This window comes from Argentina anserina, chromosome 7 (assembly GCF_933775445.1).
Source record: "Argentina anserina chromosome 7, drPotAnse1.1, whole genome shotgun sequence".
NCBI classification, from domain to species: domain Eukaryota; kingdom Viridiplantae; phylum Streptophyta; class Magnoliopsida; order Rosales; family Rosaceae; genus Argentina; species Argentina anserina.
Window position 1 is genome coordinate 17,824,267 of NC_065878.1, and position 23,624 is coordinate 17,847,890.

General features: G+C 39.4%; 5 protein-coding genes across 6 annotated transcripts in view; 2 read left to right on the forward strand and 3 right to left on the reverse strand.

Annotated features, from left to right (window-relative positions):
* The window catches only part of LOC126802605 (mitochondrial import inner membrane translocase subunit TIM14-1), a 258,334-nt gene that overhangs the window by 163,026 nt on the left and 71,684 nt on the right, over nt 1-23,624 (forward strand). The window lies entirely within an intron of this gene.
* On the forward strand, nt 5-7,924 carry LOC126802574 (uncharacterized). 2 transcript variants are annotated; one of them, XM_050530216.1, is made up of 4 exons: nt 5-635; nt 983-1,846; nt 2,336-3,460; nt 4,805-7,924. In XM_050530216.1, exons 1-4 carry the CDS (start codon nt 467-469, stop codon nt 7,696-7,698), a joined length of 5,052 nt encoding a protein of 1,683 aa, XP_050386173.1. In that variant the 5' UTR covers nt 5-466; the 3' UTR covers nt 7,699-7,924. The 2 variants fall into 2 exon arrangements, with proteins under 2 accessions (XP_050386173.1, XP_050386171.1); XM_050530214.1 differs by having other exon boundaries at nt 6-635; nt 4,802-7,924.
* LOC126802588 (uncharacterized) lies at nt 9,521-11,835 on the reverse strand. The gene is made up of 4 exons (XM_050530232.1): nt 11,678-11,835; nt 11,047-11,218; nt 10,491-10,787; nt 9,521-10,331 (listed from the first exon to the last, which is right to left on the reverse strand). The coding sequence occupies exons 2-4, from the start codon at nt 11,185-11,187 to the stop codon at nt 9,675-9,677; spliced, it is 1,095 nt and encodes a 364-aa protein (XP_050386189.1). The 5' UTR covers nt 11,188-11,218; nt 11,678-11,835; the 3' UTR covers nt 9,521-9,674.
* Nucleotides 12,594-15,643, reverse strand: LOC126802596 (uncharacterized). The gene is made up of 6 exons (XM_050530241.1): nt 15,272-15,643; nt 15,030-15,138; nt 14,037-14,164; nt 13,865-13,939; nt 13,607-13,753; nt 12,594-13,039 (listed from the first exon to the last, which is right to left on the reverse strand). Exons 1-6 carry the CDS (start codon nt 15,497-15,499, stop codon nt 12,923-12,925), a joined length of 804 nt encoding a protein of 267 aa, XP_050386198.1. The 5' UTR covers nt 15,500-15,643; the 3' UTR covers nt 12,594-12,922.
* On the reverse strand, nt 15,695-21,481 carry LOC126802582 (uncharacterized). The gene is made up of 12 exons (XM_050530225.1): nt 21,346-21,481; nt 20,446-20,903; nt 20,272-20,354; nt 19,907-20,015; nt 18,900-18,967; nt 18,311-18,388; nt 17,792-17,856; nt 17,429-17,495; nt 17,138-17,320; nt 16,477-16,533; nt 16,247-16,342; nt 15,695-16,065 (listed from the first exon to the last, which is right to left on the reverse strand). Exons 2-12 carry the CDS (start codon nt 20,894-20,896, stop codon nt 15,931-15,933), a joined length of 1,392 nt encoding a protein of 463 aa, XP_050386182.1. The 5' UTR covers nt 20,897-20,903; nt 21,346-21,481; the 3' UTR covers nt 15,695-15,930.

Here is a 23,624-nt window from a genome sequence, read left to right on the forward strand (position 1 = left end):
TCTCTCCTCTCTCTCTCTCTCTTATCTCACTTTCTCGCCCTACAGGCTCAGATTTTTCTCTCTCTAAAAAACAAAGCCCAAAAAATTTCCAGAGCACAAAAACAAAGAAGAAGAAGAAAGACGAAGCCACACCCAAGCCCTAGGAGGAGGAGAAGAAGAGGCATCCGTCACGGCTCTCTCTAAGTTCGATCTGAGTCCCAAACCCTAGACGGCGGCGCACCGCGGCGGTGACGGTGACGGTGAGTGTTTGATTCTCTGTTTCCGTTTCGGTTAATTTCGGTGCGGCGGCGGCGTTGGATTGGGGGATTGACGTGAGGTGTGTATGGGTGGTTGATAACAAGGAGGCGAGTTTGGGGATCTAGGAGGCGGCGGAGGGCGGCGGTTGTTGTTGGTGGTGGTGGTTTGGGATTTAGGTTAATTGGGGGAGGGGTGTGTGGGGCTGCCCCATGCAATTGGGCTGGTTTTGATGCCGCCGGAGCCATTGTCGTGGGATCGGAAGGACTTGTTCAAGGAGAGGAAGCACGAGAGGTCGGAGTCGCTTGGTCCGGTGGCGCGATGGAGGGACTCGCCTCATCACGCGCCGCCCCGGGACTTGAACCGCTGGTCCTCCGCCGAGTTTCGCAGACCTCAGCCAGGTATCTGTTGTATCGTTCTTTTCAATGTTTTAGGTTATTCTGCTTTTCGTTTTTCGGCTGCCGTTTCGATTTAGGGTTGCGGTTTTCGGATTGGTTTGGGTTTTATGGCTCTGCCGGAGCTCAAATTTCCGATATCGATTGTTTTTCATGATTCTTTCGATTCTGCGCTGCTGATTATTTGTTAGCGTAATCTGTGGGGTTGATTTGATAGGCTGTATGTATAGATCTGTGGGGATCTGGGATTGAGTGATGTGTGGCTTTGTTCGTATTGATTTCTTAGGTTCGATTGGTTTCTGTTTGACTTTTTCATGTTTTTCTTACGTTTTTGTTTTGATTATTTTATGAAGGTCATGGTAAACAGGGTAATTGGCACCTGTTTTCGGATGATTCTGGTCACGGATATGCATCTTCGAGGTCCAGCGAGAAGATGCTGGATGATGAGAGCTTCCGGCCATTGTTTTCACGTGGAGAAGGGCGGTACGGGAGGAATGGTAGGGATAATAGAGGGTCTTATAACCAGAGGGACTGTAAAGGGCATGCCTGGGAAACAAGCAGTCTTTCTCCTAACACGCCTGGGAGGCTGAATGATATGAGTAATGAACAAAGACCTCAGGATGATAATATGACGTACTCATCTAATCCGCATTCTGACTTTGGGAGCACATGGGATCAGATTCAGTTGAAAGACCAACTTGATAGGATGGGTGGTTCTAATGGTTTAAGTGCTGGCCAGAAATGTGATAGAGATAATTCTCTGGGCTCAATGGATTGGAGGCCTCTTAAATGGTCTCGTTCTGGAAGCATGTCTTCACGCGGGTCGGGTTTTAGCCACTCAAGTAGTTCGAAGAGCATTGGGGCTATTGATTCCAATGAAGCTAAGGGTGAGTCACAGGGGAAAAATGCAACTCCGCTGCAGTCCCCTTCAGGGGATGCTACTGCCTGTGTGACATCTGCTGCACCATCAGAGGAGGCTAGTTCTAGGAAGAAGCCTCGTCTTGGATGGGGTGAGGGACTGGCGAAGTATGAGAAAAAAAAAGTTGACCCAGCTGATGTTATCATGAACAAAGATGGGGATGTCTGTCCTGCTGGTAATGTGGAACCTGTACAATCTGTGAGTTCACACTTGGCCGATAAAAGCCCCAAAGTCACGGTGCTTACGGATTGTGCATCTCCTGCAACTCCATCCTCTGTATCTTGCAGTTCCTCTTTAGGTATGTTTTTACTTTCCTTACTAATGGACATGGTATTGATATTCTATGCTTTTAGGATTTTCCATTAGAGTTATCATGTTGCTATTTACTTGCTGCCTGCATAAGTCAACTGAATTATAATATAATACAAGCATGTTGGTTACCTGAGGTTGGGAGATGAGTCGTCTCCTTGACTATATGGGAATTTTTTCATTTGATCCATTGTTTACACGTGGTCATTGGCTGTTGGTTTCTTGGTATTGGGAGTGCCTGCAGACTGATGAATTTCGATTTATTTGACTCGTACACACTTTAATCCACACGTGTAAATATTTAAAGAAATAGTCCATAATAAACAAGTTAAGGCTACAATGGAGCTTGACATTGAAGTTTTGTATCTTTCTTGCCAGGTCTTTTTGCTATTTTTTTTAATATAGTTGTGACTTGATAGTCTCCCCTTTGCAGTTCAGATAGTTTTTGTTATAATGAATATTTTTCTTGTTTAAACAGGCTTCAGAGCCCAATCTCATGGCAAGGCAGCCAGCGCTGATAATGATAGTAATTTATATTCTCCCGGTCCCGAGTTTCAGAGTCATCCAGAAGGAGTTGCATTCAAATTAGAAAAGCTGGATTATAACTCCCTAGCTAACGTTAGCTCATCACTACACGAACTGCTCCAGTCTGATGATCCAAGTCCCATGGATTCTAGTACAGTGAGACCTACTGCAATGAACAAGTTGCTCATGTGGAAAGGTGATATTTCCAAAGTATTAGAGGTGACCGAGTCAGAAATTGATACGCTGGAGAACGAGTTGAAGATGTTGAAATCTGTTTCTGGGGACAGCTCTCAATGTCCAGCAGCTTCTAATTCTCTTCCGGCCGAGGACAGTGCTAAATCTGGCAAAGAACAGGCTACTGCCATACATTTGATCACCAGACCTGCTCCGTTGCAAATTTTTTCTTATGGGGATACAGATCCAGAGAAGTTGGCTCTTGCTAATGGAGAACAGGGAGAGTCATGTGGTGTCAAGGATCAAGATATGGATAGTCCTGGAACAGCAACTTCAAAGTTTGTTGAAAGGTTACCTTTGTCAAAGGTTGCTTCATCTGATATGGGGAAACCAAGTGGGTGTGCTGAGAGTCAGGATCTAGTTCAAACCATTGAAATGGTAGAATGCCTAGCTGCTGGGAAAGATGAAGAAAAGAGTGAGATAGTTATAGTTGCACCTGTGTCTGATGATTTGGGTCGTGCCGGAGTAGCAGATACATTATGTGATTCAATATTTTCTTCAAATAAAGAATCTGCAAATAGAGCATCTGACATATTTAATAAGCTGTTGCCCAAAGATAACCGTAAAGTTGATATTTCGGGACTTGGTATTTCCTCGTCATGGAAGAATGATTCATTGCTCAAAGAAAAGTTCAAAGCAAGGAAGCAGCGTTTAAGGTTCATGGAGAGAGTAGTAACCTTAAAATATAAGGCCCATCAGCAATTGTGGAAGGAAGATCTGCGCTTGCTTTCAGAGAGAAAATATCGTCCAAAATCTCACAAAAAATATGATTTAGGATTGCGGAACACTAGTAATGGGTACCAAAAGCATCGCTCTTCCATTCGCGCCCGTTTTTCTACACCTGGTATGAATCCGAATCCCCCTGTTTGTTTTTGCAAGTATTTCCTCTACCTTATATTGTTGACGTTTTAAATGTTCTTTCTCTTCTGTTATTTAAAGGATACAGTTGAATATGTTAACCAATAATCACATTCCATTAATCAATGGAAGTTTTGTGGGTTTTGTTTTATTTTTGAATTCATGAATCTTATCTGTGGATAGGGGTGCGTCAGTTCATGCATTTTACAGTAATAGTTATTACATCAAATTATTCATTTTGCAACTGTTTGTATACATTGGCTCACATGGTATCTCAGTGAAATACATAGAGTTGAGCATTTGACCTATGCTGGTTAAAGAATAAAATGGAAACAAGTTTGGTAATGCTCTACTACTCTACTAGTGTCTAAATGGGAGCCAAGAGTAAGACTGACCTTGGTAGAGAAACATGCTCTAGTCGTTTCTTCCCGTAGCCTAATGCGTCCTTAACCAAGTTTTCTTCAAGTCAATTTGGTTGTCAAGGTGGCTAGTACGTATATGTAAACCCTAGCTGCTTTTTTTGACTGCTAGATAACTAAGTTTAGGGCTGTGGGGAACAGTGCATCTGTTGAAGATATGGTTTGATTTAATCTCATCGTTTCTAGAAGCAGACACCCTATGTTCTTTTAGTAATATAGATTCTGGGTTTGGGGTAGGTTAGTTGGAAATTGCCTGTAAGCAAGTGTGGACAAAGGAGTAACGACATCTTATTCATTCCTGCAGTATGAATCTGGGTATACAGAATAGACTTGAGTTGGGGTCTATAGTGACAACTGTTTATCAAAACATGAGTCAATGGACTGGAGTGTATACCTCTGCATGTTGGTTGGTTGTCAGGAGCAATTTTAGGGACAAGCTAAGATAGATAAACTCAGTTGGTAAGAATTTTGGACTTCGTTTTTATCTTAGCTCAAAATTTGAATATGCAGTGTGAAGATGTAGTTATATTATGCCGGGGACCTTGTGTTTTTCTGTGACTGCATGGTGTTGGTCTAGTATATATCATGCAACTGTAATTATACCAAATTGTCTCTCATTCCTAATACCTAATTTTTGGCTACTATTGTTTCACATTGGATGGTAGTGGTCACATTAGATAAACCTTTGATGATACATATTGTTGGGTTGAACTAACTGTTGAATGGTGAACACTGATGATTCATGCATTGTTTATGTTGGCCTGAATCAGCTTTCTTCCATCTTTTATTGTATTCCCTGTATTACTACTGGTCCTTGTATGTCTTTTAAATATTTGATTTAATGTTTTTGTGATGATAATTAGTGATGATTTGTTTATACTTTGTTTTTTATTTTGATGTTTATGCAGCAGGAAATATGAGCCTGGTTCCTACTAAAGAGGTTGAGAAGTTCACTAACAAGGTGCTCTGTGATTCTCAAGTCAAGCTTCATAGGAATTCGTTGAAGATGCCAGCTTTAATTCTGGACAAGGAGGAAAAGATTGCAACAAGGTTCATTTCTAGTAATGGCTTAATTGAAGATCCCTGTGCTGTTGAGAAGGAGAGGACTTTGATTAACCCTTGGACGCCTGAAGAAAAAGAAGCTTTTATTGAAAAGTTGGCGGTCTTTGGGAAAGATTTCAAAAAGATTGCCTCTTTCTTTGATCACAAGACAACTGCTGACTGTGTCGAGTTCTACTACAAGCATCACAAATCTGCTGCTTTCCAGAAAGCAAAGAAGAAGCCCGATATCTCTAAACTAGAAAAGTCCTCTGCCAATACCTTCATGATTAACCCTGTGACAAAATGGAACCGTGAGGTGAATGCTGCTTCCCTTGATATTCTTGGTGCTGCTTCTGTGATGGCATCTCAGGCTGATGGCAGTACAAGAAGTCGGACTGGGCATTTAATTTTAGGAGGGTACAGAAATACAAAGACATCACAGGGTGATTCTGTGACTGCTGAAAGGTCGTGTAGTTTTGATGTTATTGGTAATGAGAGAGAAACAGCTGCTGCTGATGTTTTAGCAGGTATCTGTGGATCTCTGTCTTCTGAGGCAGTCAGTTCTTGCATTACTAGTTCCATTGATCCTGGTGACGGTTGCCGGGAATGGAAGTGCCAGAAAGTTGATTCACTAGCAAGACGACCTTTGACGCCTGATGTTCTGCAAAATGTTGATGATGAGACGTGTTCGGATGAGAGTTGTGGTGAAATGGATCCTTCAGATTGGACAGATGAAGAGAAGTCTTGCTTCATACAGGCAGTGTCATCCTATGGTAAGGACTTTGCTATGATCTCACGATGTGTAAGAACGAGGTCCCAGAATCAATGCAAGGTTTTCTTTAGTAAGGCTCGAAAGTGTCTTGGGCTTGATGTGGTGCATCCTCGACGTGGAAATGAAGGAGCTTCTACTGTTGATGATGCTAATGGAGGTGGGAGTGATATGGAAGATGCATGCTTTGTGGAGACTGGTTCTGGTATTTCCATTGATAAGTCATGTTGTGAAATGAACGAGGACTTGCCATTATCTGTTATGGACGTGGATCAGGAAGACTCCACCATGAATTTGCAATGTGATCCACTGGGATCAGTGGAAAGCAATGTGAAGGGAGAAGTTGACCATCTAGACAAAAAGGCTCTCAAAGCTTCTGAAGCACTTAAGATAGAGGACAGGCCGAAGCTAGTTTTTGATGATCTCACCAACATGATGGATTTTACTGACAGACTATCTGAGTCACTGCCTGCCCAGAGAAGTGAACCATTTTCTGCTGATGTGGATGCTGTGAGAGATAATGCGGCTGAAAAGGGAAGTTTGGTTGTAGAGTCTGACCTGCCTAAGTTGGAGGGACATGATGAAAGATGCAATACAGATACAAGTGGATGTGGGCTACAAGCTTCAGCACATGATTCGAATTCTAGTGGCAGCGCTTCTGACATGGCTGCTGAAGGTTGCTGTTCAGGTTTGGCTGCTGAAGGCATGCATCAAGTGTCAGTTGAGTTGAATTCGATACAAAAATCATCTCTTAATTTGCCACATGAGGATCTTCTTGCTACTGCAATTTCTGTGCCAGAAAATTCCGTTCTAGTTAAATGTGGGAAAGCCCTTAACCAGGATAGCCTGTCATCAACTAAGCAGGAGGGTAGAGACAAGCAGTGTTTATCTATTCATGGTGCTGAATGTCACAAGCACTTGCCGGGTCTTCCAGTATTGGCAAATGTTGACCCAGCCCATGTTCTCAGTGGTTATCCGTTGCATATAGCAACGAGGAAAGAGATCAATGCACACATCAGTCGTGGTAACTTATCGGAAGTACAGAACCTTTCAAAGCCTGAGGGGATCCTCAACGGGCATATGCCAAAAGATTGTATTTTTCGATTTGGTAACTGCAAACCCCAAAGTTCTCAGGTTGATTTTCCTCTTGTGCATCAAAAGATAGAGCGTCTGACTGATACTACGAAGGCCCATTCATGGAGTTCATCAGATACTGATGAACCGAGCAGAAATGGTGATGTGAAACTGTTCGGTAAGATACTCACCAGTACCTCCAAGTCCAGTTCCAGTGTTCCTGAGAATGAAGAGAAGGGGTCCCATGTGCATAATTTAAGCAGCAAGTCATCTAACTTAAAATTCAGTGGTCATCATAACTTAGATGGAAACTCTGGTGTTTTGAAGTTTGATAGTAGTCCCAGGAGGAATTATAGCTTTTGGGAAGGGAACAAAGTACAAAATGGGCATCAGTCCTTTCCTGATTCGGCCATCTTGCTTGCCAAGTACCCTGCGGCTTTTGGCAAGTTTCCTACATCCTCTGTGAAATCAGAACAGCAACCGTTGCAGGCAGTTGTTAGGAACAATGATGGCCATGTGAGTGGTGTGTCAGTTTTTCCTTCGAGGGAAATTGGCAGTAGCAACAGCAGCAGCAATGGTAGTGGAATTGTTGATTATCATCAGGTGTTCAGTAGGCATCGTGATGGTGGTGCTAAAGTACCACCATTTACAGTAGATGTGAAGCAGAGGCAAGACATATTTGATGTTTCAAGACGAAATGGGTTTGAGTCAATATCAAGTTTACCGCAGCAAGGAAGGGGGATTGTTGGAATGAATGTAGCAGGGAGAGGAGGAATTATGGTAGGAGGGCCGTGTACCGGTGTTTCAGATCCTGTGGCTGCCATTAGGATGCACTATGCGAAAACAGAACAGTACGGAGGACATGGGAGCATCATCAGGGAGGAGGAGGAGTGGAGAGGTAAGGGTGATATAGGGAGGTAGTAGATGTGCCTGAGGGCCTTGAGAGAGGTCCTCGGCGGCAAATTCCTCTATTTGCCGCGTCCTGTATAATAGTTTTTGCGTTTTGTTCATTTAGTGACTAGGTAGGGCAGAGTTCTTTTTGGTAAAATGCTTTAGGTGCTTGTAATATTGCAGCAGCTTTGTATTTGTTGTATTTTATCAAAATACAGAAATAAACTGCAAAAGTTGAAGTTGGGAAGATTATTCACTTTACGAGCACTTACATGGTTCAACTGTTATTTGTTTATGATCCTTGTATCATATACTTCTTCTGGTAGCAACAGATCTTTCACTATCCACTGGCATTTCAAGGTAGTTAAAGTACAGAGATCCAATTATCTAACATTTTTCTCAAACAAATGGCTTTTGCCCTAGTGTTGAGAATAGTTCGTTAATGTTTTGTTTCCCTTTGTATGCATCTTACTATGTGTAAGGTTGTGCTACTGACTAAGCTCTTGGATTTCTTCTAGAGTGCGGAGGACATGTGGGAGAGGTGCTGTAATTTTGACTACCTGAGATAAATGAATAAATATGTTATCTAAAATGCATCTCTTCAATATCGATTAACCAATATTATATATTTTCAGAACAACTAGCTGTTTGAGACATGTATCCTAGAATATTCTCATAGTTGATAAGATTTAGCCTGGACTTGGTAAGTAAATGCTATATATCAATTACCTCATCGGATGACGGGTGAGAAAGAACCACTTGATGAGCATGCAAGTTATAACCACCATCTCCAGGAACAGGCTTTGTAGGCCTCTTGAACCCTCTGCATGAAATGCAAAATAAAATGTAACTAGTATACAACAAAATCGAAAATTAAGAGATGAAGACAGAAAATTTTATGGAATAGTCGATGAAGACAGAAAGATGCGCTAAGATTTTAGGATAGAGGATGTCCTAAAATCATTTTGCGCATCTTTCTATCCCCATTGACACTTGATCAAGGTTTCAACTTTCTAAGGTCTGTCACATGAGAACATGGGCGGAACCAAGATTTTAGGATAGAGGAGGTCCAAAACAAAATTATTTTTCACCAATTGGTTAACATTAAATGAAAAACCAAAGATAAAATCAATAATCCTCATCAAGGATTACAGAACGTAGAAGAAGAAAAAGAAACTACCATTTCAGGTTTGATATAATTAACATAATGTTTTACAAATGGAATCGATTAGCATTTAATTTCTTGCTAAATTTTCAAACAAATGCTTGTCTGATTTGTTTAGAGGGGTCTATTAATGAGTTTGAGCAAGAAATAAGGTAAACAACAAAGCTTAATTATAACATAAAGAAATCCAAGGGGGCCTTATAGTTACGCCCCTGCTTGAGGGCAGGCGCACCAACCATTTAATCAAAAAAAAAATGATAATCCGTTTATCTTCAAGTATAAACGAACATATGACCCTAAAACATTATGAATGTAGACTTGAGGTAGGTACAAGAAGGGCTCGAATATAAGTAAAGTGACCATGGATGGTACCCAGCACCACTTGGGGTAACGTGGCATCGTCTGATTGGGTGACAACATTCATAACAAGGCTGTATTTCATATTTTCATACAAGAATTGGGTTTTTTTTACTGTACAATGAGGTAAATACGAAACGGTATTTGGGGGTGAAAGTAGTCAGACGGATAAGATGTTGGAAGATTTTGTTCAAGTCGAGTTTACCTAAATTGGATTAATGAACATACCCAGAATTAGACAATGTATGGAAGGTGAGATGAATATACTCAATGCAAAAGACTAGACTGATTCCTGGATGGTAAAAAATAAAAGAAATATTGATAGAAAAATCGTTGTAATACATTTTATTCATTGGATTCTGTTAAAAGGACAAGGGCAGTGTCTAGAGGCACAAATGAATCCGATCCACCAAGTACAGAGAATTACAACTCAGTGATACACAATAGCAATGATAGATATTAAGGCCATCGATATCCAAACAAATTAGCAGAACACATCGGTTGATGAAGAAGGGCGTGTGACCTGCAGAGCTACCGAATTCCATTCCTCAATCTCCGTGCAATGACCAGATTTCGCTTCAACCACCTGGAACTGGCTTTTCATCCCACCAACAGAGGTTTCCGTCTTTTTGAGCTGGACAGAAGTTTCAGTCAGAGCAAAGTTTTTAGCCGCCTTTGCCTTCAGACGGTAGCGCTCTGCTCTGGAACCAATTACCTGTCCTAATATAGAAGCTGCAATGGTAAATGCCATAGCTGACTTGGGCATCAACACAGACTTTCGAAGTACAGCTATGAATGGAACAGCTGCATGCACAGCAGCAAACCAAGATGGAGAAAATTTCTTTGTGTGCTCCCTCCATATCCCTAGAGGAACATTGGCTGCCATTCCCAGTGCTCCAATCACAAGTACTTTTGCAGGCAGGGGTTGTGGGCGGAGGTTCTTTGCAAATGCAGTTTTTGCCAGTGCTGCTCTAGCTGCAACTATTGCTGGTGGGCACTTCACTTTCATGCCTGGAGGGAGCTGTAAAGCCTTTGCCACAAGTGGAACAACACCACTAACAGCACGGAATGATTTTGCAATCGGACAGTTTCCACTTTGCAGCCACTCGTTACTTGCTGCCTCATGATTAGAGTTTCCTCCCTGAAACATCAAATGCTAAATTGGTAAGTAGATATCAAAAGCAGACTGTATAAGCATTATGAACTTAAAAGCTGTAGTAAAATCTCAAGCAAATTTCAAAACTGTATTCAATTGCTCAATAAGCTGGTTAATTGTACTATATAGCAACAATCACTTTACCTTTGAAGAAGACCCTTTTTTTGAGGAATTGGATTTCTTTTGCATTTTCTTCCACTTCTCAGAAAATGCATCAAAACCGAAGGGTCCTCCAGGTCCAAAGGATGAGAGGCTGATAGTAGCTGCCTTTGCAGCTAATGGATTAAACATGCACGGGGCCGATTGTCGCTCAACTTTCTCAGAATGCTCATATGATCGTCCAGAGAGAGGGACAACGCCATCACTCCCATGGAAAAGCTTAAAGGCCATGTCAAAATTGGGACCATCTTCGAAAATTGGACCTTTGCTGGCCGCACGTACCTGATCAAGTAAATCAGACACTAGATTTAAAAAGCCTGAATCTCAAATCAAGCATAACAAATTGCTCAAAAAATAAATAAAACATATTAGAGTGTTTCAAAGTTTGAGGTCAAAAGCGAGATCAGGTTTCTTTAGCTGCCACTACACAAGTTGTGAACCTAAATGTGTGCCAGTAATCACTACGAGGAACTGAGACCTAGAATTTGACATACACTACTCATACAGCAGCAACATCATCAGCAGGGAGGAAACAACTCACCGGCATTGGGAAAGCCACGGACGACATGGAGGAGAAGGAAAAATTGGTGGGCTCATTAATGTTCCTCAAAAATGGACACCTAAGAATGTCCACCGGAGACGGCGTCAAGTCCTCATTCGCACCTTTGAAAAAACAGTCCATTTCTAATGTCCAAGACAACACAAAATCAAACCTGCACAAGGAGGAACAACAACAATCAACAACACACTCTCACACACAGCCACCACACGCCTCCTCCCCAATACAATCTCAACATGTCTATATACAAAAATAGATTATACATAGCGAATCTTCAATTCCAGATACACTCAAAACAAAAAGATCTGATACAATTCTAAAATCGAGAATTTGACCTATAAACCCAAACATGGGGCACCTGAATCTTAGGCTCTTAGCTTATTAACAATTCTAATACATAAACAATTCTGATTTAATCGACTGAGGCAAATTTAAACGAGCTTTGAGATTAGAAAAGCATGATCAAACTGCTTGTGAATCACAGAATCAGAGCAGGCCACCAGAAATGTACAGAATTGAGGCCGAAAATAAAGGAGAATCTACCGATTGAAGAAAAATACAATAGGATCCCTAATTCGAGACCGGAGAATTACAGGTGATAGAGAATCTTTACCTTCAGAGAGAGAGAGAGAGAGAGGAGGCGAGGACGAAAGGTGTCGATGAGTTGGTATTAGGTGGAACAGGGAGGAGCAGAGAGGTTTGGTTATTGACTTTGTATTATTTTTTTCTGGGGGTGAAACGACGTCGTGGTGAGCACACGCTTTGGATGTTTGAGACTTTGAGGGATTTTGGAGAGCTCTCCAATTTGGAAAGTTATTATGGGAGTTGGTCAGCGATATGGTGTTAGCCAATTGTTGAACGACTTTTATCATGGAGCGTGGGTGCCACGCGAAAGGCCTCTGTGCCCTCCACGCGCCTAAATTATTTTGGCATGAAGGGATAAAGAAAACGACTTGTATGTGTTCTTGAATCATGAGCTTAATTAAGCACGTGTTTTTAGACTCTAGAGGGGCTTAATAATGTGTTCAACAATCATATACGGTGAGATTTTTCCATTATAATGTGTTCAACAATCATATACGATGTTGCAAAGGGCTTCTGCTTTTAAAAGGAGGTGTCGAGCAGCTTAAGCTTTAAAAGACCGAAAAAACCATCACTTTTGGAAGCCACAAACGAGAAGCTAAGTTACCAAACGCAATAATTGGCTTAACTTATAATCACCAGAGGCAATAAACATTACCAAACACAGCCACTGGAGATGTATGAAATTGTTTGAATTTTGGTCAGTTTTACGAGCTTTGATTTTTCATTCGATGAGTTGAAATGTGATCAGTACTTTGAAATGGTTCAATATTGCGTAATTTGACTGGAGGAAGAGTTCGCAATTTGCTAAAGTTCCTTTGGACGAAAAATAATGCGTTTTTGATTGTGGCATTATGCCAGCATAAAATACTCGTCATTTTTGTCAAAGGAAAGTATTATGTACTATAAGTAGTTTAGTACTAACGTCACTGCTGAAGTAATCAACATGGAAAACTTGCGGTCTTGAAGATATCATCACTAAAAGATAAGAGAAGGAACTGTTCTCATTAAGAAATCTATTACGGCATTGTTTCACTACAAGAAAGATAGCATCTGCTGGCCTTTTGGAATCCCTAAAACCTACAAGATACCGGAGAAGCTCATAGCGATTTCTTCTTGTTTCTTCTTGCTCACACTGCAGAACACATTCCAACTCTACTAAGACGAAGTGTCGAGGTCAGTAGACTAAGAACAGATAAGCTAGTAAATTATCAGTAACAGTCTTCCAAAACAAAAAGTCTGAGACTGAGGTAGTTGATTGATATCTTACAACCTATCAGGGAGCTGCATCTTCGGTTGTTCTCCTGTATTCAGGTTTCAGCTCGTACGTGCCTTGATTAGCTCCTTTGTTGTTGTAAACAGAGAGGTCTTTAAGTAGGTCTTTCAGAAATTGCTGCAAAATGACAAGTTCAGAAACAAATCATAAGAGCAATCGCTTTACCAAAGGCACACGTAGAATGCGAAAAGCAATATAGTAGGTAAAAGTTATTTGATTTCGCTTGTAAAGACTTAGTTTGTAGCCTCATTATCCCAGGATCAACTCAGTAGCTGCAGAATATATAGAGAAAAGTACATATTTATATGATATGTGTACCAGGTAAAAACATCCCTTATAGTTTGCCTAGCAAAAACCAACTACATAGTACTATTCAATCAAACAATACCTTTCCATTATTATATTTAGAAAATAAATTCACCAATAACTAGATATATTAATCCTTAGTCAAAGGGTACTTCTTCTTTGTGTAACAATTCAAACCCAATAGTCCAAGAAATTATATCTCATATGCGACTGATGAAATGGTTCTCACGTGTATCAATCTGGGAAAGACATAATTGGAAATAATAACTGTAATAGCTTGGATTATATTCACATACAAACAGACATCTAGAATCTCAAAAGAAGATAATAAACGGGAAGAATTAAGGTTTAGCAGGAAGTAGTGAGCAGAAAACATACTTCGGGCTGATCTGTCTCTTGGATCAATTGTCTTAAAGTCCAATTAGGCTGCCTTTCAAAGAGCTTAAACATAATATCTTCCATTTCTCCACGGTCCCTCCTTGTTCTCTTCATTTCTGATCCCTTCATTGGCACTTTCTTCTTGTCCTATTTGAAAGACAGTTTACGCTTAATGCATACTTCGTGAGCAGTGGAAAGCAAGCAGTATACATTGCAATTTTACTCAAGAATTAGCAGAAAAAGTAGGTAGCTATGTACACTGGGTCCAGGAGCCACAAAACCAATCATCCCTGGCATAGGCCTCATATGAGCCCCATTGTCATTGTCGATCACCTACAAAAAAAGAAAAAGAGCAAATTAGTGATTATATTAGTAATATAAATCATACTATTACCAAAGAGGCAAAGATATACAAAGTAATCTGAGAAACCTGAATCTTTCTACTTTTCATATGCTTCTTAGTCCGTTCACGGCAAAGTTTCCCATAATTCTCAAGATTCTCATCATGGAGCTTCATATCAAACTTGTTGAAGATTTTACCTTCCACTGATAACTTTCCTAGAATGAAAATGAGTTTCACACATTCAGTTTAGATTACCAAAAGCTATAGTCGACTAGTTCTTCTTGAAGTAATATAAATCTCAATTGGTTATTAACAGACCATTTCCGCTTCTGAGCTTTAATATCCTATCGGGCATGTATTTCCACTAAAATGATGGCATACCCAACATTAACAAGTGCATATAGTTATAAGGATGAGATGTTAAACTACTATCTGACTAAGAATTGAATCCAGTCCACATGTCAAATAAAAACAACTAGCCCATGAATTGGAAATTAGTTTCATTTCCAGTACACTAAAACCCAATTTCCCAACATAAAACCGTCCAAGCCAATTACAATTGTTTCCTTTACTCAACCTACAATGATCTGATGGAAACAGAATCTATCATTATAACCTGAACAAATAACCACATCTTTACATACAACTGCTCTCCCAAAAATCAGACTTTACTGAAGCAGTTTCCTCTATTACTTGTATTTTCTTTGTTTCGAAATTCCAAATTTGACAGAGCTCGGATGACCCTTCCCCCTTATGACTAATAATTAAGAAGACAGACTTGCGTCCTAAACCAAGTTTAAATCATTTTTGATGTCTTAAACTTCAAAACAAACATACGCCACAACATTTTATCAAATTAACAAAAACATTATAGGTGATAATAACCCAATTGCTCAAACTAGGCACACAAACAGTACATTACTTCAGCTTTAGTTATCTTATTTTAAGAACAAATGCTAACAAGCTGTGATGGAGCCGAGGTATATCCAGTTCAGTAAAAAAGTAATGTAACCAACATTGACACCCTAAACAACTGCCCACATCTAACCAATTACCATAGAAACAAGCCTGTATGCTTACCTTCCGACGTCTCCGAAAACACAGACATTGGGACAAAGTCCCTGGACATATCCAAACCATAACACTTGGGCGTATTCGCAGACTCAGTTGCCGCCAGTTCCATAGTAAACTGAGGAATTGTGCAACACATCATAAAAATTTGAAACAAAAAAAAAATCAAAATTCCAAAACCCTAGAATGCAGATCAATCCAACCAACGCCGAAAACGGCAATGCATGCCGGAAAACGACGTCGTGGAGTACCTTGGGTTCGTTATTGGAGTTGAGCGGGTCAAGCTCGAGAATGACCTTAGCAACAGGCCCGGGACAAGCACCGCCTCCTCCGCCGGCCTCGGCTGATGAGTGAGGCTTGAACGACCTGGCGACATTGGGCGGGCATTTCATGAGCCAGACTGGCTCCGCCGCTTTGCTGGTCTCCAAACGGGATCGCTGCAGTGGCTTTTGCTCCTCCATTGTTTGGGTTCGCGCCATTAGCCCGATTTGTTAAAAGATTCTTTTTGTTTATTGAGAAATTTCGGGAGCGAAAGTTCCTCTCTTTCCGTATCTTTCTCTAACCTCCCAACTCTCTCTCTCTCTCAGCTTCTTTATATATAGTTTTGATTTTGAACACACCCCACGACGTCGTTTTAGGTAGGTTTTCACAAGGATTTTAGGCAGCAACAACAATGAACGAAAATGATCCCCATTTTGAGCTTTACTCAAAGGAAATGAAGAGTTACAAACCAGTTGGTACGAGTAAATACAAATTTTGGTTAAAACAAACGGTGGTGGTGAGTTGTGCTTGGTGATTTGGACATGAATCGCGGTTCTTGTGGACAAGGCAATAGATGAAAATAACATAGGGAGTGGAGTACATTAGGAGAGATGAGTGTAGGGTTACATAGTCGAACATGTTGGTGTGTTCATGATGGGACTGGATCGGAGGTGTTGCTCTCGCTGGAGTTGTGTTTCCTTTCGGCTTGGAGCGACCGGCATAAGGATTCGAGCTTTTCTTTCTGGTTCTTTGTTTTCTCCAGCTGTTTCTTCAACCGTTCACGCTGCTCAGACAACAGATAATCAGAGGGTTTAGTGCAAATAAGAGCCAATCTTGGTGAAAAATACTAAAAATGTCAAAGGTGTATGAACTGTTTTCTTAGAGTTTGATAGCAAGAAGGGGGTTTATGCCTGAATTTATGTATATACTGCAAAAGAAATAAAAGAGTGACAAGGCAACTATACCTCATCTACGAGTGCTATAAGAGTAACATCTGTCTTATCACATTTGCCCTTCAAGAATATATTTTCTTTCTTGAGGTCCTTGATAGACTTTGCCATCTGGGGTATTACAAACACAGAAATAGCTTAGTTTGAGATGAGCATATCATTTGAGTTGCACTAAGAGTCTGGGACCAAGAAGATCAGGGAGCTTGTGCTTTTCTAAAATGTAGTTTGAATATATGTGCGCATACCTTTTCAATCTCCTGTTTAAATGTTTCAAAAACTTCATTGCTTTTCAACAATGCATCCTGCACAAAATATAGCAATTACAATGAGTAAATTTCTGTTTGAAGCACAAGTGAGGTGCTCTGAGCATTAAAAGGTCCACTAGGAATAAAGAGTGCTCAATATTGCCAAACCAAAATAAAAAAGAGTACTTCACGTCTCATCAACATTGGTTATTGAAGAAGAAAACATTGGAAGAAGTCAAAATCATGTCTAAGAACAAATCTTAGATATATGATGATTAATGGAACAAGCGAGTTCACTTCCGCCAATGACCAAGAAAGTTCACATTTTTGTGACCAACTCCCAATCAATTCTGGGACTTAAGATTGCCTAAATGACTCAATGATAATAGTTAAATTATAATCATAAAATGCACAAATATTCTTTTCTATCTGATACTGCAGATGTATGCAAGTGTGATCCCAGTGAGACTTAACCGACTGGCATTCCCCATATTGAACTATGTTGCCAGAGCAAAAAGGAACCCTACAGAAGTTTGCACTATAAGTCTACCAAAGAATTCTGCATAGAGATTTTACCAGTCCCTAGGAAGCACCCACTTGCTAGATTCATGTGAGTAAGATCCAAGCCATGTTGAAAAGCAGCACACAAACAGAAGTTTACCTGGAATTGTTGGAATTTTTCCCCATCAGCTGTCAACTGTAAGCGCAAGTTCTTTTCAGTTGATAGTAACTGTGACACCTGTTCAGCATATAGTTTCATCTGGGCCTGTTCCTGGATTAATTTCTCTTCATGCTGCTTAATTTTCAAATCAGCAATTTGAAGCTCCAGAGATTTTTGTTTTAACTGTTCATCATCCAAAACAAAAACCATTAAGAAATGTTGAAGGATATGATTAAGAAAACATTCATTCTAAGTAAAACCAACGTGATATATGCATGCAGATACATTTACCTTTGTTTCATATTGCTGTTCCGAATGAACATACTGATGGGTGAGCTGCTGTAGCTTGTTACCTAACCTGAACACGAATGAATGTTAAAAAGCCAATTTTCATATGTTAAAGAAACCACTGTAAAAGTAAATCTATGACAGATACCATCACAACATAGCCAAATATTAATCAATAGTAATGAGTTACCAACCAAGCCAACTAAAGGGAGAGACCAAGTCAGAGCATCACAGTCAGTTAATGATATTAATAACATCTGCCTTTTTGTGATAAATTCAAGACCAAGGTACAAAACTACTATTTCACTTCAGGTTTATGCAACTGGATAGCTAATAAATAAGCTACGATGAACACCTGGGTCTTACATTTCATTCTCCTTTAGCTGAGAGATACATTCATCCTTCTGCTCATCTAGCTTTTTGCTCACATCCTGTAACCATAAGAATAATATCAGAATGTTACTTGACAATGCTTTCAAAATATGATAAGCTGAAACCACACATTTTTATTTGAAAACATCACAAAACTAGTACAAACAGAGAGAAAGAGATGTAAATTTATTACTTAATAGACCCCATATGCTTGCATAGGCTCTCATTAGCATCTGAATAATCATGGCAGACATAGTAACAAGAAATCTTTCTTTTTCCTTTTTTTTCAATACAGAACTATAAGTTGAATGTATATTGTCGGAGTGTGTAGACCTATAAAGATACCATATGTAATAATGTAAATGTGAAGGGCAGGTATTGTTAAATCAAAATTTCAGTTTTCCACTAAGATTGAATCATCAATTGCAGGTTGATATGTCAAAGGGAAAACAAACAAAAAACAATACAGAAAAGCAATGTAATAGCACCCAAAACAATATTCACATGTATCACCTTAATCGCATCTTGGAACTTGGTTGATAACTCTAATCTCAAATTTTGGCCCTCTGTTGACACCCGTCTACATTCATCCTGGTACAAGATAATTGAAACCATTTTATTCAAAAATGATAATATCAGGAACCATTAATGTTTCACAGTGCTTGACTGGAAGTATAGAGATTATTTTTATAACTTTCTATATCAAATTGTAAGACAGATGTAACCAATATATAATTTGAGCATCACAACAGCAATATATTGCAAGTCACTAGAGTTAATTGTTCATTCGTGCTTATCAATCAGTATGGATACATAGGAGTATGGAACCACCCAAAAGGTCATTTTGTTGAAATAAGAACACGGGACTCTCAGCTGTATATTGACGCATCTAAAAGGGAAAGTATAAAAAAAGACAATGAGAGCTCTTTTTTTCACTTTGGTTTCCAGTCCGCAGTTAATTAGGTCACTCCACACAGCGTAATTGCAACCTCTAGTGCGACTGAATTACTTCAGTCATAGTTGAGATCTATAATAACTCACGTCTCGAATATAATTAAGAAATTGACTTCGGAGAAGATGCAATATGTAATAGATATCATACCATTAGCATTTTGTTCTGGCGTTGTAACTCTCTACACAAGGACTCAAGCTTATCTCGAACAGCAATGGCTATAAACAAGAAAATGAAAAGAGATAAGTAATAAATTCTCTTTAATGTTGGTCCAAAATATATAGACAATAAAAACGATGTTTCTGTGCCATAGACATCTCCCAGAACAGCTATATTTTTCCTTCAGAATATATAACCACATTTGTTTCTGAAGGATGACAAAATTATCATCGTCTCTTTATCATGCCACCTCAAGTGGTGAGCCATTCAAAAGAACAAAGAAATAATTAGAAAATGATATGATCAATCAGGAATGATGCCTTCTATGTATCTTAACTTATAGTCAGTAAACAGCGATATCAAAAATAATAAAACTGAAATCACTGAAATTGCCCACATCTACTTGCCCAGATCCCTATCTCTTTCATCAGAGAAAGAATGATATACTTCACATGCATGCTTTTGCAGTATGAGCAGACACTCTGCTCATTGATAACAGGACCTACTTGACACCTTCTAAACTACCACAGACGTTTACAGGTATCACAACTCATGCCCTATGGTAGAGTCTAGTTAGAGCCAATCATACATTCTGCTTTAACCCTCCTAAACTACCATAGACATTTACAGGTATCACAGCTCATGCCCTATCAGACATTCTGCTCACTGATAACAGGACCTACTTAACACCTTTACCACAGACGTATCCAGGTATCACAACTCATACCCTATGGAAACTCTAGTTAAAGCCAATTACACATATCACTGCTTTTTCATGGAAAAATTGTGCCACAATATAGTGCATCACCATATAAGTAGTCCATTTATGTTGCATCTACTATATCTATTAAACTTAATCATTATAGGCCAATCATTTAATGTTGACAGTTACTACCATTAAAGTTTTTCCCTTCGCTATAGCTCATATGTGAAGGTGTAAAGATCAACACAGTTGCTAAATTTTTGCATGTAAACATTAATAAAAGCATTTCAAATACCTCCATCCCTCTCCGCGAGAACTTGTTGATACTTCAAAGTGAATTCTATAAACTCCTTCTCTGATTTAAAGGTCCGCTTTGGATTTTTCCGCTTGGTTTCAGTTGTATCCTGAGACAAATTTATCCAACTTCACTAAGCTTACTCTGAACTATCACATCGTATGTGTATGTGTATGTAACCATAACTTTTTCATGCGTGGTATCTGTGTTCTGATTCATTATATACCGTTGGATCAATGTGCATAACAAAAAACCAAGTTCATTCAGGAACATCAGACACCTGATATGTTGCATAGCTTGTAAGGATCAACAACAACAAGCACACAAATTGGTACAATAAAGAGAGAAAAGTATGTATTACTTACTGGTTTTTTGCTTTTTTCAACACTCACCGAAGCAGATATTTCCTTTAGATTGGTTGTTGGGGCGTCCAAACCTCCTTCAGTTGCTGAAAGGCAATACAGATTAGGGTGATAAACTAAAGACTACACATCTACAGCTGGTAGTCTTAAGACAATTCAGAAGATAAAGTTATTTACTTCTCTCTGAACTGTCACATTTTGCTTCAATTTGTTCCTTTACTCCACTGCAACCAAATGCCTGAATTGCAGCCTCAGACACAGAGTCAGCTGAAACGGGCATGACTAGTGAGTCTTCTACTGTCTGTTCCATAGACGCCTTCTTCAGACTTTCAACTGACTCTACTGAAGAATCAAAGCTATCAGTTTCTGATAATGGAACAGGAAAGGTTCTCAATTTCGGCGCTTTCTCTCCCATATCCTGGCTCGTTTGCAACTCATTTGCACCCAACGCATCCACAGGCTCCTTCAACCGATCCATCTCCGAGCCATTATCATCCTCGTGAATGCTTGGAGGCTTCTCTTGTTCCAAGGTGGGAGTTGGGGGAGCCAGTGGCTCTGGGGAGCTGTCAACAAATCCATCTGGCAATGAATCTACTTCAGGAAGCTGATTTGCTTCTGGGTTCTCCATTTTCAACCTACAATCATCATCACACTCCTCAAAAATCCCAATAACAGTTGAAACCCAAAAAACCCATCTCTAGCTTTACTTCCAATCTGGCTTTGCAGCTATGTTTACTAATGTCAAGCCATTACATAAAGCAGCACAAGCATAGAAACCCTAAAGAACCCTAATTTGGGTGGTCGGAATCTAGTAAGAACCCTAAAGAAGCTAAAAGGATTCCATTTTAAAGCTATTTAAAATTTCCAATATATCCACAATCAAATTTTGCATCAAAGCTTTAATCTTTAATTAAATTTACACACTTTTTCTTTTTTCTGGGAGCTAAAACCAAAAGAACACGAGAATTGCAGACCCTATAACAGAACCATCAGCAATATGAAGCAATCCGAATAATCAGAATAAGCAATAAGAACGTAATCAAAAGGAATAGAATGACAGAGTGAGAGAAAAATCACCTGGTAGATTATAAGGGAAATGTAGAAGTATGTATGAAAGAGACAGAGATAGTGAAGTGAGAAGACAAAGGAACGAACTTTTTTCAAACTGATCTTAATTCTTCACAACCCTTCACCTAGTGTTGTGTGTGAGAAAAATTAATTTCAGTTTATTTCGTAAATTTTACGTTAAAAATCAGGTTACTCTTCAATTTTTATTTTAATCACTTTATTATGTATATTTCAAATAACATCAAACAATGATAAAATTCAGATTTTTTTAGTTAAAATCGGATAAAAATATCGAAATAATGGTTCAAATCATATATGCAAAACCAAAACAAAATTTCTAATAATTTTACAACAACACTAAAGCTATAAAATGAGGTCTCGTAGCATAATTCTCGATATAATCTATATAAAAATATAAATTTTATTTTTTTATGTCATTTGAAAGTATATGGGTGAATTGATTAAAATAAAAGTTTAAGAGATGAACTGATTTTATGTATAAAGTTTATATGGGTAAATTGAAATTAAATTCGTTTGAGAATGTAGGAGAAAGACGATACGGAGCAGGGTACATTAGTCTTTTCTCTACCCTAATACGAGTATTCGACCTACGATTTTCTAATTTTACGACAAAGGAATCAGGGATACCGAAGACATGTAAGTTTCTCTACTCGTGTCGGCCTAAGGTTTTGCCTTGTTCAACTCGTTTGTGGAAGAGAAATAAATTGATTCTAAACCGCATGGATGAAGACAAGCGTGACATTCGGGTTGTCATGTTCGTATGCGAGTGTTTCCGAGTTTTTAGAATTAGAGTTTAATATCAAATCTATAATATAGTTTAGTAAAAAATGAATAAAATTGTGGCGAAAAGCTCGGCCGTGTTGGACCACTGGAGGCATTACTGTGGTCAGGGTGCCTAGGCTGTAATGGCTGGACTGAAACCATTTCACATGGCCCCATCAGGGATTAGTCCCATGCTGGATGAATTACCTTTGGTTGTGGGGATACCCTGATATTCCAGATGTGGACTGTCTCTGCTCGCGCTCGTAAGAGCCACATGAGACTAGGGAACCACATGGGTTATTGAGATACATGGTCCTCGCTGTGAAATAAAAAAAATGAATAAAATTGTTTGCATCGTGTTTCACAATGCAATTCATTCGAAATGATTTGGTTTTTTTTTTTTTACAACTTTCGAAATAATTTGTTGAAAGTAACCAAGTTGTAGATGCTTTGACAAATCATATAGCATCAACTTAACTAGTTGGTTTGATGGGATATACCACGCCTATTTATCATCTCTAGTCCTAACTGATACAGTGACATCGATCGAAGGCTTGCACAACGTACTGGTGTTAATTAGCAGTAGTGCGAGACCAAATTAAGCTACTGGATCATCAATCATCGTGATATATTTTAATTCCCATATAAATATTAATGAACGTATTTAATTTTGAACATTCTAATTCCTGATGGACGATTCATTAGCGTTTCAAGTTAATTTCAACACACAATTTTGACATCAGGACTGTTCATGTGGAGTAAACCAATTGCATATTCACCCAACTCATCAAGCTTGTTCAGCATTAGGTTTCGGAAGTTGGTCATCCATGGGTAGTTGCGGGATGACGACGAGGACTATGATGATGCAAAACTCCATGTTCGCCATGCAACATGCTCATATCCACCGGTGCCCCTAAAAACCACCACCAATCACCTGATTCACCACATCCTCCAAAGCCACCAGCACCTCCTCCGACGCCATCTTGCGTCCTACACCACCACTGACAGCTCCTCCGGCCCCCGTGCCTCCCAAACCACTGTCACTTCTTCTCAGGCCACCATTACGTCCACGTGGTTCATAACTTCATATCCTCCGAATCCGCCACCGCCACCGCATCCTCAAACTCCACCACTTCATATCACACCATGCATAAAATGATGTTTCTTAATCGACCGAACCGTCCAATGGTACCGTACCTTGGCACGAAATAATGTCTATCCCTCCCCGGCCATTAATCAATTATATGATGTTGTCTAGCTAGCACTTGCTGTTTCTATATAATTCACTACGCTGTGACCAGCTTGATCGACCTGCATGGAAATAGATTGTGATCGTGAACTTGTTATCTACGATAGTGCTGTGTGTTATAAACTTATTGTTTTGCCTACTGATAACTTGTTGTATTCTACATATGTAAATATACATGCTTGTTCGATATATTGTTTGTACGTACGGCAAGCAGAATGGAAGTCTACAACAAGAAATTACGTACATCAAATCGAAA